The sequence below is a fragment of the Talpa europaea genome, assembly GCF_964194135.1.
Source record: "Talpa europaea genome assembly, chromosome: 10".
Taxonomy (NCBI): Eukaryota; Metazoa; Chordata; class Mammalia; order Eulipotyphla; family Talpidae; genus Talpa; species Talpa europaea.
Genome location: NC_140077.1, coordinates 11,852,000 through 11,871,061, shown reverse-complemented (window position 1 = coordinate 11,871,061; position 19,062 = coordinate 11,852,000). Strand labels below are relative to the sequence as shown.

General features: G+C 48.8%; 1 protein-coding gene across 30 annotated transcripts in view; it reads left to right on the top strand.

The window, feature by feature from the left end:
* Positions 1-19,062, top strand: part of TCF7L2 (transcription factor 7 like 2) — a gene marked incomplete at its 3' end in the record, with an annotated part of 191,869 nt that overhangs the window by 157,076 nt on the left and 15,731 nt on the right. For 20 of the 30 annotated variants that reach the window (XM_084245743.1, XM_084245742.1, XM_084245740.1 and 17 more), the window contains 3 exons: positions 12,191-12,323; positions 14,312-14,414; positions 16,412-16,498. In XM_084245743.1, the coding sequence (XP_084101869.1) occupies positions 12,191-12,323; positions 14,312-14,414; positions 16,412-16,498 (323 nt within the window). Of the gene's footprint in view, positions 1-1,685; positions 1,956-12,190; positions 12,324-14,311; positions 14,415-16,411; positions 16,499-19,062 lie in introns of those variants that run through there. The other 10 variants (XM_084245715.1, XM_084245741.1, XM_084245725.1 and 7 more) reach the window with 2 other exon arrangements.

Genomic DNA, 19,062 nt, shown 5'->3' with positions numbered 1-19,062 from the left:
TGGTTGGGGCTTTTTACTTGTCAAACTGGAGGCTCATTGCTTTTGTTCCCACCATGTAAAGGGAAAATGGCAGGGTTTTGTTTTGGTATTAAGGACCTTAAAGGTTGCTGCCTGACACTTACACAGGAAGGCCGGATAAGTCCCGAAAAAGGGCCACGGAGCAGAATTTTTAAAAAGAAGAAAGGCAGAAAATGAAAAAATTCTCACTTTTTTTGGTTGTCTTTAAGCCGTTCCAGACTTGTTTTGGGTTTTTGTGGGTTTTTTTTTTTTTTTTTTTTTGGGCGAGGGGGGGTGAAGAGGGTGGTGTCGAGGGTTATTAACTTGTCCAGTGTATTAACAGATTGCTTAAAGACCAACATCAGAAAAACAGTCCTGTAGGTTTGGAGATAAACAGCTGGACAACCTGTTCGGCAAATGAAAGCCATCCCCCATGTAGGTGTCCTGCCGCCAGAAGAAGCCGGATCTTTGCCACTGGTCTTGCTTTAAGCAAGACAGGTCCAGGATCCCTGGGGGCTGCGGGGGAGTTGGGTACCTGCTCGCCAGTCCCAGCTGCCTGCTTGCTTCTGAAGAGGGTGGAATGACTGTAAGACTCAGGGCGGGAGAGGACCAGAAAGACGTTCTGGGCAAGTTTTATCCCCTGCAACTTTCTGCTGATTGTAACCCCCTCCTTGGCACGGCTGCCCCCCCACCCTCCCCTCCCTCATGTAAAAGAGGGCCACTTCGGCCGCCGTGTCTGAGTCTCTCAACTCCAATTAAGTTAAACCCACGCAAATGTACCCGGCCCTGGATCCTATGAGAGCCCCAGGAAAAGTAAGTCGGGTGTGTGGGGTTCAGGCGTAGCTTTTGCAATCTTTTGCAGTCTTTTGCCTTTTCTCTGTGAGTTTTCTCTCTCTCTCTCTTTTCTCTTTCTGGGAAAACCTCACAAAACTCAACAATCACAAAGCAAGTTTGCATTCCTACTCCTGGAATGCCTGAGCACAGGCAGCCGCCGGCTCCTCCTGCGTCCACAGAGGCCAGCCGGCAGCCTGGCAGGCACAGCCTGGTCCCCTGGATGGTGACGAGGGTGTGTGTGCGTGTGGCAGGCGAGGCCCTCCAAGTGTCACTCCTGTGTCACTGTGACAAGAAAATATACTTTCCTCCGCCCTCCCCCTCACCACCGCAGCCCTCTCCCTAAGAAACTTGTTTTGAGGGATTTGACAATCTTGCAGATAAAGTGCCTGCCGCACACGGTTGATCATTTCCCTCATGGCTGACCGTCAGTCCTTAGCTACTCTTAGCGGTAGCGCGGTCCCTGCCGCCCAAGGTAACGGTGAGGGAGGGGACCTGGTGTAGGTGCCCCGAGCTGGCTGGGAATTGGGCCTTCCCCTTCCTTCACGGATTTTGTAGTGGAAAAGATTAGAAACTAGAAGGGGGAGGGGGGTGTTTGTTTTTGATTTTAATTGAAACAATTTTTTAAAATTTAATCTGCTACTAGTTGAATTAGATTATTACGTTTTAATTTTTTGTTTTGATTTTTGAGGGATGAGCGTGAAAGGCGAGGAATGAGCAGAATAATTACGGTCACTGAGAGTGGGAACGTGGAGCATTTCTTGAGGCTAGCAGGGCAGGAATTTGGAGCCAGATATCTCCATCTCTTAAGATGCCTTTTTTCAGCTCTTTCAGTGAAAGATATAAAGGGAGGGGAAGCTGGGAGGAAGCGGAAAAGTGAGAAGAGCAGTAAGGGAGGCGGAATAAAGCCGGGCCAGGCCCGTCTTGAAGGTACAGAGAAAGTTTTTTTGTTTTTTTGTTTTTTTGTTTTTTTTGAGGTGGAGAGAAAGAAAAGCAAAGCTGTTATGTACCCCAGGGACACAATCTTAGTGGGGATGGAAGATGTGAGTGGTAAGGGAGGCGCAGTGGCCCCCGGGTTCTCTCTCGTCCAGCAGTTGGGCGGTTGGCACCTCAATTTGAATTGCTGGGTGAGTAGTGGGGGGTGCGTGTGCACGCGTGTGTGTGTGCGCGCGCGCGTGTGTGTGTCCTTGCTTATGGGCTTGACCGTTGGAACCCCTGCTTTTTTTTTTTGAAAAAAAAATTAGTCAGTGGGAAGGGGAAAAAAAACCCCAAAAATCGAGAATAAACGGCCAACTCAAGCTGTGCCCTTTCATTATGTATTTTTCTTAGCAGTTTTGGGGGGGAGGGCAGGGAAGGGGTTAAAAAAGAGATGGAGAGGGGAGACGAGAAAGTTTAACTTCCCTCACAATCCTTAGGGTTAAATAGCCAAGCGGACCCAACTCCCTAAGTTGGGGAGAGCTGGAATCTGGGAAAATGGGTGTTGGGGGTTGGGATTTCTTCTAACAGATATATTTTTCCCCTTCACCCACCAGGGTGGGCTGCTTTGGAAGAAAGAGAAGGAACGATGACATTGCCTCAGAGAGGAACATATTTGCAAAGCTTGAAACAGTTTTGAGTGATCGGGTTTTTACAGTAGCAGGCTTGTGTAAACTGTGCATTCTCCTTTCAGATTTAATGCTAACTTTCCGGGGCTCTGTCTTTAGTTGTATTTACTTCAATTTCCAAATTTAGATGCTGGCCTTTCAGGGTGGCAGTCTCACTTGTGGTGTTGGTATTTTCTAAATGCAACAGAAAATGTGTTTTGGAGGCCGAGTTGACGGGCGAGATGCCGTGGGTGACCGGGAGGAAGGCCCGTTTGCAATACCAGTTTGGGGGCCCTCAGGATACATTTTACTCTATTCGACTAGTGACTTCAACCCTTTGTCACCCACTGGAGGGGAATTTATTTGAGTTCGGAGGCGAGTCCCTAATTCTCTTTATTATTACTTTTCTTTTGTTGTTGAACAGCCAAACAGAACTTCTGTAGTGGGTGATAGGCTCTTAGATCTATTTTTTTTTGGGGGGTGGGGGACCCGGAGGAATGAAATAGATGACAGACTCTTCAGTGTCCTTGCGTTTTCAGAGTCATGAATGAATCGCCTGCGTCGGGTGAGAACACCAAGCGGGAGGTGGTTCTCTCCTGGAGCCCACAGGAACGGCAGATGGAGGTCTTGCTTTTCCTTCCTGGCCCCTTTCTACTTTCTACTTCAGTTGTGTAAACTCTTAAGAATTGTGGGAAGCGAGGGCAAGCCGGCATGACGGATGTGTGAGTTGTGTGCCCTCACATCTCCTGCCCAGCACCGTCTCCCCGTGTTGAGATTTCTAAGAGGGTTCCAGACCTTTGTGTAGTCAAATCATTTGGGTTACTGCACAGCAGGCCTGCTGCTCCACTGGCGGGGACGCCAACGTTGCCCACGTCCTATGAGAAGGGGGTCGCTTTGAAAGGGTCAGTTCCCGACTGCAATGATACAGATATTATGATGTTTGTATTGTCACAACAGGCTGCTGCATCGGCATTTTCGAGAAGCAACAGAGCCTGCAACCTTACCTTCTTAGGGAAGCCTCCCCTTTGTGGTTTAGGGTGATGGGGGTGGGGGGGACTGGCCCAGCTATGTCATGGAATTCTTTCCTGCTGCAATATTTTGCAATGTGATGAAACCCTGACATGCCTCCAGATTACATGCTTCTGCACACATTGGAAGGTATTTTTTTATAATTGAACTTTGCCTGGGTCCATTCCCACGTTACCTTGAGCTTCCAGCTCGCCAGCTTGCAGGGAAGACACTGCTTCTTGCTTTGCCTCCTTCCCTGCCCATGGCCTTTACACGTGGGGCTGTGACTCCCATGTCTGGTTTGGGACATTCTCACGGCCAAAGAGAGCAGAACCGTGCTGGTCCTCCTTGGCGTCTGCCTGCCGTTCAGCCTGTCTTTGCTGAACTACTGCCGAAAGAGTCCAGAGCTTGGGCATTTGTAGCTGTTGGCCCCGCAGCAAAACGTCATCCCTCCACTCACTCAGGTTGTGGGTTCTTTGCTAAGGAGAAATTTACCTGCGCTTGGAAGGAACAGCTGTTTCTCCAGCTCTTATCAGAACGCATGTGGCAGGCATGAATTTCAAATATGGTCTAGATTGGAAAGTGAGGCACAGGGTGGAGAAGGAAAACAAGACATTTTTATCCATCTGTTCATGGTAAATAAATTAGAAAGGTGGTATCGGATTTTGTTCACTACTACTTTCTTGAAATCCCCAGGATGTAATAACCATTATGAACTTAAAATTTATTCTGAATCAAAATTGGTGATTTCCTTTCCATTTAGGAATTCCTAGATTTGGGGTTGTTGTGTTTGCGGGCGGGGGGCGGGCGCCGGAGTGGCCTGGAAATCATTATTTTTAAAAAGTTGTTTTGAATTTGAGCTTTTGGATTTCTTCATTTGGAATAGGTTAGATTTATTCCTGGCTCCGTTTGGAAAATCTGCTCTCCTAGAAACATCTGTACCCTCTTACCCAATTCTTAAAACCCTCTGCAAACTCGGACACTTAACAAGAGTGATTATGTGAACGCTGATCATTTAATACTCAAGTGGGGGAGAACAATCTTGCAGGGGGGTGGAGGTTGCTGATTCCTTGGAAATTACTTAGGGGTGAAGTGGCCGGTCTGTCCTCTCCGAGACCTGGTAGAGGATTAAGGGACCTCGTTGATCCTGCTGCAGCTCCCCCTCGCTGACCTCCACGATGCTGTAGCATGCTCCTGGAGGGAGGCAGGCAGAGAGAAAAGCCTGGGAACTCAGCGGTCAGGGCCAAGCCTGGATGGGGCAGGCTGGCCGAGATGTAAGCTTGCAAGTGCTTTAAAGGTTAGTTGGGGAAAGTACAATGGGATGCCTTCTTTTTATTGGGAAATAAATGAGAATGAGTGGAAATAAATTATGTTTAATGAACTTAACTGGAAGTCATTGTTCAGGAGCCTGTGAAAGCACAGCTTTCTCGGGTCGGGCCTGGACTGCGGCATCACAAAGCCCAGCAGCTGGGGCACATCTTTATATTCAGGTTTAAACGTCCCCCTTCGCGTGCTCACTCCCCACCATGGCACCTCCAGCCTCCCTCCCAGCCCCCCCCCCCCCACCTTTGGAGGGGATTAAAAAAAGGTTATTAAGAAGAGATGAATTTGGTCCTCTGGATCCCTAATGCTTGGCGATCTGTTGGTGTGTTACCAACTGAGTTGTTACATTATAGAAGGATTCCCCCCCCCCCAAAAAAAAAAAAAACACAAAGCTGAAGAAGGCCTAGGGCTTAGGCTGGTTTGAATTAATTCTATGTATATGCATGTGTGTGTGAGAATTTGGATGAAAATTGACTGCACATTTCTTCTCTCCCTGCCTGCCCTGTTCAGTCATTTCCCTGCAATGAAGGATTTTAATGCCTGTGTGAGCACATGAGAAAGTATGAGTCGGCAGAATTTTGTACACGGCAGGGAGAATCTTCTCTCTCCCTCTTCTTACTAAGTGGATTTGATTACAGAGAGGAGGGGGTGGGGGAGAAAGGCAGCCACTGCTAATTTACAAAACAAATAAGCAGCACCCTGAATATCAGACTCCCATGGGTGGCAGAAGCTGCAGCTTTGCAGCCTGGTGGGCGGACTAGTCTGTAGGAGTCAGACCAGGTGATAGAGGCCACTGCTCAGTGGCTGGCCTGGTGCTGCTTTTCTGCAGCTCCCAGGCAGACCTCCTTGCTCTTAACCACCTCATATCTCCAAGCAAAACTCGAACTCTCTGAAGCCTCCCCTCCTTTAGTTTTTATTTTCAGCAGCAGCGCTGCAGCTCTCAATGGAAGGCTTGTCCAGGGGAACAAAGCACCATTAGCTGGGGGCAAGGCCTTAGACAGAAAGGAGCAGCGTTCAGCCATGAAAGGAACCTGGGCACCGCACTCCACAGGCCTGGCTGGCCAGGCTTCCGGTTGCCGTGTGGGGAGAGGGCCAGGGTAAAATAGTCACAGAAGCCCATTTGGCCAAGGGTGGAAACCCGCCTCCATCCTCCTTTGCTGTGTCTCTGGGAGGTTTCTAGGACCTGACAGCAAGGTGTTCAAGTTGGGCTGGGCCTGTCCATGCAGACCAGATGCTGGGCCCTGGGGGCATCTCCTTGGGGTCATTTCAGCAGCTGGAGTGGCTGCTGACTGTTGGAAGTGGGTATCGTGGGTGTTGGGGGGGGGTTGCTTTGGCTGACCATTGCACCCCCTCTGGTTCACAGCCAGAGAAGGAGGTCTAGTTGAGTCACCAAGGGGTGGTTGATGAGTGGGAACAGCCCCTCCCTCATCCCAGCCCCTCCTCCTGGCCCAGGCTTCGTGGGTCCAGTGACGTGAAACAGCTAGTAACCGTCTGTCAGTCGCCATTGGCCTTGGTGCAGCCACCGTGAGTGGCCCCTGGAAAATGCGCAGAGATGAGCTATAAACCCATTACTTTGTATAAAGCCGGTGTGAACGGCAGCCCTTCCTCAGCCTGATTTCAGACCCTGGGAGGGCTGGTAATCTAAGACCACCAAAGTCCTTCCACATCCACCCGAGGAGGGGCAAAAGGCTGACAAATACTCCTCTGTGCCGCTTTTGTTTTATTGTGCTGGGCTCATAAAGGCACTTTCTGGCCCCATTTTTCTTGTGCAGAAAGGGAGAGCAATAGGGGAGTGGTGAAGAGGAGGGCCGGGGGGGAGGCCAGGGCTTGCAATGGCTCTATTTGTTTTCAGCATCTGTTGATTAATAGGTTGGAGGTGAATGCCAAGCTCTCATTCCTTTGGGTTCCCTACAGTTACAGAAGGTTGAGGGGTTGGGGTGAGAGGTGGGCTCGCTGGGAGATCTAGAAGCGCTGGAATCAATCTCTCACTTGCCAGCTTCCAAATCATGAGCAGCGTTAGGATGGGTGTGTGGGCGCCTGGCCACCAGGGTGGCAGGACCAAGTTACAGAACACTAGCATGAAGGGGTTCCTAAGAGGTCAGAGGTCAGCCACAGGGGTGCATGCCCCCCCATTCCTGTCGTGTCCCCCCCCCCCCCCCAGATGAATGCTCAGTGAATACTTGGAGTGGGAAAGCTTTGTGCTCTTTGTGGACTGTTAGAGGACCCTTTCTTTATAATTTAACTATTTAGTGTTCGAAACACGTAGACAGAACCCAGGGAAGACTTAGCTTTGGGCCGTAGTCATTTCTCTAGGTAGGAAGCATGAGGTCCGAACGCTGCCAAGGTGAGGATTTTGATGGTTTTTAAATAGATAATTATTTACTTCATTTAATGGGTTCAGTTTTTTAGCTGACTTTTTCTTGAGTGTCATGTCCACCAAACTGACCACATGTGACGTGTCAATCATCAGATTCCAGCTGGGCCCTGAGATTGCTCATATCTGTATTTGAGAAGCAGAAACATCCCATTAAATTGTCTTTGCTTTCTGTGATCAGCCACATGCTATAAAAACCCTTGCTAAAAATACTTAGTGCCCTATGGCAAAGGTGTCCTAGCTGAGGCAGGGAGCCCTGAGCGGCTTCGGAGGGGGCAGGGGGGAAGGCTGGAGTAGTAGGGGACATTGTTGAAACTGGTCTAGACTCCAGATGCCCATTGGTTTGGTGGTGAATTTCCTTGGTAAGACCTTCGGCGAACTCGCTCCATGAGCACAGCAGTGGACCCCATTCCTGCTCCAGACTTGGCAGACAGCTGTGGGCAGTGGAGTTGGGCCTGGCACCACCACCTTCCCACCTGTCACCTGGGCCAGATCCCTCACCTGCTGTATGGAACTGAGGGCTGAATAAAGAATGTCACACTCAGCGCAGAGCCTGGGGCTGTCTGGGCTTGGTGTGTGGAGGCAGCTGTGAGCGGTGCTGGTGCTGCCTTCAGAGCTTCAGGAAGAGCAGAGGGTCCTTGCTGGTCTCCCTGTTATCCTGTCCCCCAGTGATCTCGGCAAAGGGTGCTGAGTGCCTCCACAGGGGGGCAAGTCTCTGGCACTGATAGTGGAGCTCCCTGAACAAAACTCAACTATTTCATGACCACTGACTGTTCTTGTGGCTCAGAGATTCCTAGTGTTCATGTTCTAAACGGTTAAATACCAGCAACTTGGGCTCTCAGTGCTGCTGCCCATCACCGCCCTGAGCATGAAACCTCAGTTCACTGTCACTGGAGAGAGGTCACGATTTCATACTTAGATAATTTTGAAGACATAATTCACACTTAGATAAAGCAGTTCCCTAAGAGGCATCTGGGTTTATGTTGCGTGTATTTGCCTTGAACACTGGGCTCTGTCTACAAACAGATAAATGGGGGAGAGAAATATTTCAGGCTGTTGATCCCACCAGCACTCCCGTACAGAGCGTTGCTTTACTTTAAATTTCCTGGATGCATTTCTGGGGTCGTCTTTGTCTCTCCACTAAGGAGGGTATTTTTCACACCTGAACGTTCTGTTCTGAATACAGTCCTGAAAGCCTGCGCTAAAGAAGGAGGCTCTTGGGAGAGCGGAGCAGAGTCCGGGGCGCTTCCTATCTGGGTTGCAGTGTTTCACCTACGTCAGTTCCTACCTTCGAGCCTTCCCCCTGACTCGCCAGCTATTCTTATTTAGCTTGCAACTCTTCCGGGCGGTCTCATCTAGTAGCAGAATATAAAGGAATTTTTTTTTTCCCAAAAGAGATAATAAGATGTATCTATTATCTCATTTTTAACAAGGGTCTGCACTGAGAAAGAGCAGCCACAAAGCGTCCGCACCCTCATGCCCCGCGAATGTCCTCTGCAGTGGGGAGTGAGGCCTCCCCTTACCCCCGTGCTGACTGGAGGAGTGTGAGCCCCTTACCTCCTCCATGCGCTCATCGTTAGTCACTGGAGCTTCTTCCCAAGCCTCTTCCCATTGCATCTTAGCTGGGTGCCAGATGCTGTGCCTGCTCTTTAAACTGGCACAGCCCTGTGAGGCAGACCCAGTTCTCACTGGGAGTTTGACGAAGACTGGTGCAGTAGAACATAAGCCTGCATCTCCCTTGAGTTCATGGTCCTCACTCTTGGTTGCCGGGTGATGGCCCGAATTTGTTCTCAGGGCACCGTTACAACAAATCATAAAACTGATGGTTTCTGAAGGACAGTGATTGTGTATTCAAGGAGCACAGCCATTTACTGAAATGAATCTGTGAGCTTGGCTTTCTTCCTCTCTTCTCCTAAAACTTGAGTTGCAGTTTGAAGGTTCTTATGTAATTTATGACATTGTCTCACAAGCTAGGCTTGACAGGGGACACAGAGTTCTGGAAGACACTGTCCTTGTCCTAGAGTAGGGCCAAGGAAGGTACATAAGCAGCTCTAGCAGTGGGTGTGATGTGACATAAAAAGGGCGGGGAGGTGGGAGTCAGGGAACTCCAAGGCAGGAGAGACAGGGGAATTTTCTGGAAGAACAGTCTCCCTTCCTAAAAAGGATCCAGGTATATAGGCTGGGCGGATGGGGGTAGCAATTAGACCCTGGATTCTGGAGGTACAACTGCATCCCCCTTCTGGCTTAGGAGCCAGTCACTGGGGTAGCGTGTGGCTGTGCTGTTTCCTAGGGACCTGCCTGGCACACGTCATAATCAGGAAGAGAACCGCGTCCCAGGGAGGCCCCCTTTTTTTCTCCTCTCCTAAATCCAGGCAGCAATCAAAACCTCAAATCCTGCTCCACCCCCAGCCCATACTATAGAGTTCTGACTGACCAGGAAACCACTCACTGGCCCAGTAATATGTTATAGTGGGGGTGACGGCAGTTAGAACAGGTGCCCAGCTTTTGTTGGAATCCCCATCAGGGGAGGGGCAGAGGGAGAAGTCATTTCTGAGCCCCATGCCAGGTGAGTCCACTGTTGCCTGAACGCGCTCTTCATCCACTGCTGGATAAGAAAAGTGTTCCCTACATCTGCAGGCAGAACCACGCCACCAAGTAGCTATTCCCTACTAGTGAAACGAACAATAATAAAATCCCACTTATGGGGTTGGCTCCATGCTAAGCCGTTGGCTGGATCCTCTCAGAACTAGGGCTGGATCCATGCTTAGGACACTTAACCTCAGTGCTTGCCACTGCCCGATCATCTCTGGCCTGGGATCGTGGCTGAACAGAAGAGTCAGCTCTCTACGACCCGGGTCCTGAACCCGTGTCTACTGAAGCAGGTTCCTCCTGGGAGAAGTCCTAAGATTGGGGGTTCCAGTTTGTGAGAAGCCCCCTGTGAGAGGCTCCATTTGGCCCCGGTGGAGAATTGTGGGTTTCCCTGCCCACATCCATCTGCGTCCATGGCGTACCCGCTCTCCCACGGTCCTCCAACCCCAATCGACCGTCTTCCCTCCTGCGTGGCTGCCTGTGTTCCTCCCAGTCTTCAGCTGACCCTCCTCTTCCCCGGGCTGCTCCGCTTGCTCTCTTTCCAGTGGTTACTGTTCCAGCCAAGTAACAAAACCCTGGAAAGCAGCGACCATCATTTTTCTTGCCTCTCCCGGGTCTCCATGGTCTGGGCTCCATCGGACTGTGTCCATCCCCCAATCCCTGTCCCTCTCCCTTATTCTCTTTTTCCCTCTCCAGCCCACAGTGGGAGCATATTTGTCAGTTACTTTCAGAGACGCCCACTGAACAAATCCTCAGTGCACGTTCCCTAAGACGCCGGCGCTGGCCATGGGCAGCAGCACCCCCAGCCACTGGCTTTGGCCTTGTCTAGACCTGCTGACTTCTGACCTAGGAGCAGCCTGGGTCTTAGGCACACTCTGCTCTGCTGCTTTGAATTTCATTGCTTTGGTTGCAAAACCCACAACCCAAGGCTCCTGTGCCCAGCTAGCTGGCCTCTCTCTCAGGGTGTCCAGTGTCTGTCTCTAGGGCTCTTGGTCATGTTGACTTCATTTCCCGTAGGGTCTTCTGGAGGGCCTAGGATGGTCATGTTTTCCTTGCCAACCACACCCACAGAAAGCTAGGAGCATCTTTAAAGATGCTTTCCCCATAATTAACTGATAAGAAATGCTTTTTCCATATTATCCCCCTTCCTTACCTATTAAGAAGAAAAAGGGCAAGAGGAAAAACAAAGAACTCACTGCTGGCAGCCCCTGAACTCGGGAGGCACTAGTGGGCAGCACTGGAACCTTCTTTTCTTTTCATGCAATTCCTTTTCCTTGATGTTAATGCAAGTTGTGCCTCCCTAAAAGTAATAAAAGGAAATGAAGACACATTCTGAAATGAAACTTGACTCTAATCCATTCATCATCTAATACTCGCCTCTTTATCTTCGCTGGTACCTAATCTGGTTAAATGTCCCTGTTGTAGGATTTTAGTGAAAATCCTCTATGGGGAATAGGGTTTTTTGCAATTGGATTACTTTCAGTAAATGGCCCAGTAGTTCGTGTGTTTCAGCTTAATTTTTTCTTTGTGATCTCCCCGGGCTAAGTTACAGCATGGCACTCGAGGTTGGGGGGATAGGCTGAGAGTGGGGTGGGGGGGTTACAACGAAGAGAATCGTATGGAAAGACCCGCTCATGGCAACCAGAAAAATTCTTTTAAAATGCCTTTTTTTCCCAGTTTCTCTCCATCTCTCCAGCTTTCTCAGACATGAAAATGCCTGTACTTTGTTTTCTAGAACTGCCCGTTTCTAAAATGCATACCTTTTATTAGCCCAATTCATCATCATCGAGTTAATTTATTAGCATTCCCCGATGACTTCCTAATGAAATTTCTAATGAATCAGGCCCACTGTAATCTACATAAAATATGCAGGCGCTTGCCTAGAAGCTTAGCGCTTTCTGGTAAAGTCCGTGCTCCCAACCAGACCTTGAGTGGGGCTTTTCACCCTTGCTGTCTGCAAAGGATTACAGAGGGCCCGCTGGTTTTAAGGGGCAGGGAGGGCTCAGGGCCAGGGTGGTGGGTGGGAGGTGGGCCCTGCCACGATTCCTGTAACCGTAGGTTTTCCTAGCCTGACCCCTTTGAAGCTCGCCTGCCTGCCTCCTGGAGGTTGCTGGGGTGGGCTCCTGGTGTAGGAGAGCCCCCCCACAAACAAGCACGCAGTAGGCCTAGGAGATGAAACCACTGTTTCCACTTTACCTGCCAATGGGACAGGTGCAAGTGCTTGGGCTTCATAAATGGGGGGGCGAGGGTGGAGAAAGGTCTTTAAAAGCCAGGCTCATGGGGAGGCCAGAGCTGCCAGGGACTTACCCCAGGGCTGTCTGTTGACTTTGATGCATGATTAGGGACTGGGCTGCTGGGAGTGAGAACCTCTTAGGAAATCAAGGTGGGAGCTGGAGGGTTGGGGGACCCGAGTCCTGTGGTCTGTAGGCCTGGCAGCTGGAACCGACTCAGTGGAGTCTTTTCTCTGTTCTTGTCCTCCCCACAGTCGAACAAAGTACCGGTGGTGCAGCACCCTCACCATGTCCACCCGCTCACGCCTCTTATCACGTACAGCAACGAACACTTCACCCCGGGAAACCCACCCCCACACTTACCGGCTGACGTAGACCCCAAAACAGGTAGGCCTTGTACTTGGCTGCGGAGGGAGAGGGCTGGTCCTGGGGCTGCCGGTCCACATGCGGGGGAGGGGCGGGGGCTTTGGGGGTGGTGGGTAGCAGTGGAGGAGCTTCTGTTCCTCTCCTGGGTGTTGGAAGGGAAGCTGGAGGGGTAGGGGGCAGAGCCTGGAATGGAAGTGGGTTTCTCCTCCTCCCCTAGGACTCAAAATTTGCAGAGTGTCCCCGGAGGGGCTGTCAGCAAGCTAACTGAGAGACATTCAGTGGCCTCTAAGTCTCAGAGCCTCAGACCTACTTGGGGACATCTCCTTGGCTCCTTCTTACCTCCTTGGGAATATAAATGAGAGAGCTGTGTTTCCCTTAGGAACCCTGCCACTCGGCCAGAAATTGTGGCATAGACACAGGAGGCCTCATGTCCGGGCTCCCGTTCTCTTTGCTGATTTACTTAGCCTCTTCCTCCCCTGCCATATGCTGGGGATTATCAGACCCATTTTACAGATGGGAAAACCAAAGCCCAGGAATATTTCTTCTTGGCATCACCGAACAACCGACAAGGTATCAGGCAGAAAGCGACCTTCAGCCTTTACACTGGGTGCTTGTTGGAGGAGCAGCCAGGAGGCTTCATCCAGGCTGGGCAGACCCAGGCTAGGGCACTCGACCTAGCTGGTCGTCAGAAGGATTGGAATGGCCAGTCTACATCACTTTGTCCGAGGACCTGCTAGGTGCTGGGCCAAGGCGGACTGCCTTCATGGCCCTGAGTGAAGCCATACATTAGCTGGTTTTCCCCAGCCTCTGAGCCCCTCTGTTCTCAAGGGGGGACCTGGAATGGCTGGGGGAGACCGCCAGCTGGCCCCGGGCTCCTGGAGTGAATGGCAGCATCTACGTCTCATTTAAATAATGGCAGTACAGGGAATAGCTTTTAAATGGTTATCGTAAAACATATGATTAACGTCTGCGGACTGTTTACTTTTCCTCCGCGAACATTCTTTCAAGTGTGCGAATGGCTGGGTGTAAGGCCCAAGCCCAGCTAATCGGTATGGTTTTTGTAATAGAGAAAAAGCCACGACTGCATGAAAATGTCACCCGGGGAGACTTAATTTACAGATTAAAAGCTTCCTGAGTGAAATGGAAAAAAAATTAAAAGATAGTTTTCACCCGTGAACGTGCAACTCATTCCCTTCCAGGCTGTGTTAGTCCTGTGGGGCTGCTCGCGGGGCCTCCTTCAGCAGCATGCTTAGCCTCTGGCCCCGGTTGCTCCCCTCACCCTTGCCTTCTAAGAACTGCTCATGGGGTGTGCTGCCAGGGGTCAATACGCTGTGGTGGCCAGACCTGCAGGATTCACTCATGTGGGCCTTATGGAGGGCCTTGGTCCCCAAGATACAGCAGTACATGGGGGAGTTAATCCACACAGGTGACTCTGTCTTTCAGAAAACTGGGTTTTAGGATTGGGGGCTCTAGGCCCCCAGTATCCCCATCTGTTCAGTTCTTTCTGATCTGCCTTGGAGAAGATGCCATGGTGTTTGGTGAGTTTCTCCTACAGCTTATCTCCTAAGTTGAGGTGGAAACTTTCTAGAGTTAAAATTTCTGGAGGGAAGAAAGGATCACCTTTCCAAAAGCTATAACTAGAAAGAGTGTTGGTGACCAGTAGAGTGAGTCTCCTGCAGGCAAGACACAGTCAAGTGTGGAGGGGCGAGTTGCACGGGCAAAGGGCACGAATATGTTTCATCACCTACTGTGTGCCAAGCCCTTTAGAATTCACCAAATATCTGAGACAGGAAAAACCCAAGATGCCGTTTTTAGAGACTGTCTGAATCTGCCCACCATACTCATCCACCTAGAACGAGATAAGGCAGGTGTTCAAACCAGGGCGGAAGGAGAAGGCGAGGAAGCTCACCGACTTGGCAGGTTTCAGAAGAGATGCCCCGCCATCCTGCCCACCCCACCTCTGCCACTTTCTCTTTCCTTCATCCCTGAAATGCTGTTTCTTCTCCCAGGAATCCCACGGCCTCCGCACCCTCCAGACATCTCTCCGTATTACCCACTTTCGCCCGGCACCGTAGGACAAATCCCCCATCCGCTAGGATGGTTAGTACCACAGTAAGGAGTTCCATTTTTTAATTTCCTTTTTGTTTTGTACACGGGCATGCTCATTATTTATTCTGTGTATGTGTGGGTGTGCTGGAAAGACAGGGCTGGGGGTGGTGGGTGGGGAGGAAGCTTGCCGAAATGCCCCATGGAAGAGCAGACAAATCAGTAGCCTTTCAGAGGGATTATACAGGGCTAAGGTTGTTGCTACTTAGCATCCTGAACCTGTGGTCCCCAAAGGCTCCACGTGGCCCTCTGTGAACAAAGGTCCTCTACAATTATGAGATAACCAAGAGGGAAAAAGCACCATAGTGGCAGGCTGTGGGCGACTCAGTGGCAGGAACCCTCTGGTGGTGATGCCTGATGGAGGGGATCCTTACGCTATCCCAATTGAAAGAATAATAATTTAAAAAAAAAACCTTCTTTGGGAATTGCAGAAGGTCCTGAGAGCCTCTCTGTGCAGTGATGCCCATCGTGGCTTTTCCGCTGGTGACCACCCCAGCCAGGGTCCCTTTGGACTGAGGCAACAGAGGAGCAGGAACAGGCTGAGCCTGAAATCCAGGGGTCTCCGGGCCCCTCACACCCAGCCAACACTCCAAGGCTGACCATGACAGCAGAAGGTGTGTCTGGGGGAAGCTCCATGTTATTCACCAGCATCTCTAAGAACTTTTGCATGTTGAGAGCTTCGCCTAAATTATGGGGAGAGGCTGGGGTGGCTGGATAAGAACCCTGACTCTAGTAGGTGGGGTCTTCCTGAGGCTCATCCCTAGTTCCTGGCAGGTCCCAGATCTCAAAACCACCTTCCATAGTTTGCCCTCTCATCACTGGGTTTTACTTTCCAGCAGCACTCAGGAACTGTCCCCTTAAAGTGAGAGAGTATGTGTATGTGTGTGTGCATGTGCATGTAATATGTGTTTTGCAATTGTGTGTTTCTGTGTCTCTATTTCTCCATGTTTATGAGTGCTCTCTACTCTTTAAAAAACACAGAACAATTTGTTAAATCTTAACAGGAATAGGTAGTGGTAACACTCAAGTTTGGGTGTTAGGGAAGACACCCTTTCATAGCTTCAAAAGAAGATGCAACTTTGGAGTGATTCCCCACCCCTCCCCCACTCCGAGTTCTACCTTTATTTCTCTAGTTGAACAAATTCTACCCTTTTTCTTCAAAAACAGGTTGTATTGCATAATAGTTATGTAAATCCCCCACCCCCACCCCCACATACACATCCCGGTGTATTTTCTTCCTCCATTCTGTTTGGGAGGATGGACATGAGCTGTGTCCCATTGCTTCTTCGGTACATGGGCCATCCAACTGATGGGGAGCTATCTGAAGGCTAGATAAAAAGGAATAGCCAACTCAGACAGCCCTCTGTCAGAAAAAGTTGTGTGTCTTTCATGAAGATGCTATTTTGCATGTTGCTGTATTTTTTAATTATTGTAATGAGGTGTGATTGTCTATTGGTTACCCACAATTCTTCTTGGGGACTCTCCCCCCGGTAACTCTTGTCAACACTTGTTAATTTGACAAAAGGCTACAAATTAAGCTCTGTTAATTTAATGTTTTCTCACCGAGATCTAAATACCGAAAGAGGCCCAAAGCGCAACTGAAGTCCTTTGATTCACTGTACTTTATTTTGGTATAAATTTACATTCATTATTGTTTTCCTTTGGATGTGTAGCCCTCAATTAGTGTGATGGCTCCATTAAAGCAAGCGAGACTTCGCCTTTAATTATTACAACAAAACACCTAGTTTCAGCTTGGGGAGAGGGTCTCTATTGACATAAGCAGAGGTTATAAAATTTAATTAGCCATTCCTATCAGATTTATGGCATTCAAATTGTTCTGTGTTTCTTCCCTTTGATCCTTCCTGTACAATCCCCAAGATTTTTGTTCTGATCAAATGAGAATAAAGCTTACTGTGCAGAGAGAACTTTTCCTTTTTCTTCTTTTTCTTTTCCCCACCCCCACCCTCATTGGCAGCTCTCTCACTTTGTACCCCCTCTTGTAGGCAAGGTCAGCCAGTGTACCCAATCACCACAGGAGGATTCCGCCACCCCTACCCCACAGCTCTGACTGTCAACGCGTCCATGTCCAGGTGAGTTCCAGGAACGGGGCCCTGCTGCCCAGCCCCTGAGTGACCTCCCAGAAAGTGCTCTAGGCTGTCATCAGACCTTGCAGGGGCTGCTGCTTCATGCAGTTCTGAGGTGTAAGATGGACACAGCATTAAGCTTTATTCCTAGAAAATACTGAAAAATTGCCCCAGATCTCCAAAGTAGATGCCATCAAACTTTCAAGGTCAAATTTTGGAGTCAATCGATTGAGCGATAATTTTTAAGAATTGAAGAAGGCAGAAAGGGACAGTTAGGATATGCAGAAGCTTTTTAATGTGTCCATTCTCGTGCCTTATGTTGGGCAAGAAAGGGAAGGCTAGAAGTCATTTTAGTATTATACAAAGATGAGTTTAGAAAAGCTTACTGGTCTTTTCAGAGCTCAGACTTTAGTGTCAGCACTGTCCAATAGAACTGTGAGGTGCACCACATGGAATTTTAAGGTTTTTTTTTTTTTTTTTGCTAGCAACATTTTTTAAAGATTAAAACAAAAATCCAGGTGAATGATTTTTAGTGATACTTTATTCAGCCCAATATGGTCAGAATGTTATTCTGACACGTGGCCACTGTGCAGCAGCTACTAATGAGGTTTTCCTTTCCATTTTGTACTTAGTTTCTGAAATCTGATGTGTATTTTACACTCATAGCATATCTCAACTTGCTGGCCACTGTTCAAGTGCTCGTAGCTGCCTGTGGCTGGTCACTGCCACACTGGCCTTCATAGTGTGAATACTTGAAGGTTTCACAAAAATTCTGTGTTTATGATTATGATATCTTTACACATATAAATATATATAATACACCCACGTACATGTGCCCAGATCTCGCTAATCCCCATGTTATCCTTTTCCTCCCTCTAATTAATTCTGGCTAATTTTTCAGTGACTGTTAGTTTATTTACAAACTGGTTGGCAGCAGCATATTTAAGTAGTCACTAATTGCTCCTAATGATAGTTTTATTTTCTGTTCATCTGATTTTCGGGCAAGTTAATTAAATCGGTGGAGGTTTAGACTTTCCTGATGGACTGCAACAACTAATCCATTTTGATGATGGCACATAATTAAATTAGTATGCATTACATGGCAAGGATGCTGCCCCCCAGTCTCTTCCCCCAATCTTTGTAACCAACTAGGGACCTAAGACCAGAGAGAGGTTAGAAAGATAGACCAAGAGGCCTGTTGTCCTGTGCACCGAAGAATGATTTGGAATCACTGCATTAAGATAATCACATATGTTAAGAAAAATAAACTCTAATTATGCCATGGATGTCATGCCGTTTTAGGGGTTTCCGATATGTGATAGATCATCTCAATTGCAAAACCTCTCCAGTATTTGTGAGGCGGGAAAATGCTGTGGTCTCATTCTTAGGCAGAAGATGAAGGTTATGTTCATTAAATAATGCCTTCACAACATTGCAAAAGCCTGGAAACGAATAGGGAGTCTCCCAGGAGGAGAACTGCTTCTGAGAAGCTTACAACCCACACACCTCATCCTCCCTCCAAACCAGCGTTTCTGTGATACACCTGATTGTTTTTCGTGTTTATTTGGCGTATTCCAGAGGTTAAAAGCGGTGAAGCAGTCGAGGACAGGGATTGGGGTTAAGCTTATCGATTGAATGATCATTAGGAGGTTAGTCGATGATTTATAGGCGGGCAGGGGGAGGAGGGAAGGCAGGGGGAACCGTGGGAGGAAAGGTTAGGAGCTCGAGGTGCAGGGGGGAGGCGGCCGATTCCCCAGGTAGGCCTTATGAAAGGTAGCTTAGTTAAAAAGCATATACAGCAAATTAAATACATTATTGTGGTAATGGGGCGACAGAAGTATAGGTCTATTATACTTATGGCAGTTATAGGGAATGTAGACAGCTTGCCCTGTTCCAGAACACCCTTTGATATTCATTCTATTCAGCAGCAAGGCCAGGACTTCTCAGAATTAAGTGATGGGTCATTATACTTTAAACACCATGGAGAAGCCTAGATTGGCAATTAAACAGCTCTTGCTGACACTCACTTGTGCCACCCTGTGACCCCCTTTAGATTGAGATGTTGGAGCTCCGGGCCCTCAGCCTGCTAAATTGGCGCAAGGCTCTTCTCCTGACGAGAGTGGGCTCTGAAATCTGCCGGCTTCAAAGGGAGCGAGATCATGTATAAACCATAATGTGGGTGCACCGTGGCTCACAAAAAATAAGGCAGGAAGAGATGAAATGTTACAAGTGCAAGGGGGAAAATGAGAGAATAATGACAAACCTAATGCAACTCAAAGCAGGATTGTTGCAGAGGAAAATGCATCCTACTGCTTGTGCATAAAATCAAGGCCGGCAGATGACATCCAGTTAACAGAAACGTGTCAACAGTGAAGTAAAGTGAGAGTGAGTAAGAGAGAAGCCCCTGAGACAGCCAGAAACAAAAATTAGTTGTCCTTAACAAGTTAAGGTTCATCATTATATTCTGGCTTGGAGCCATAAAAGCAGACGGGGGTATATAATGAGCTGCTTAGAATTTTTAGGGTGTTTATTGCATTGCATGAAATAGTTGTCTGCGACAAGGAATTTCT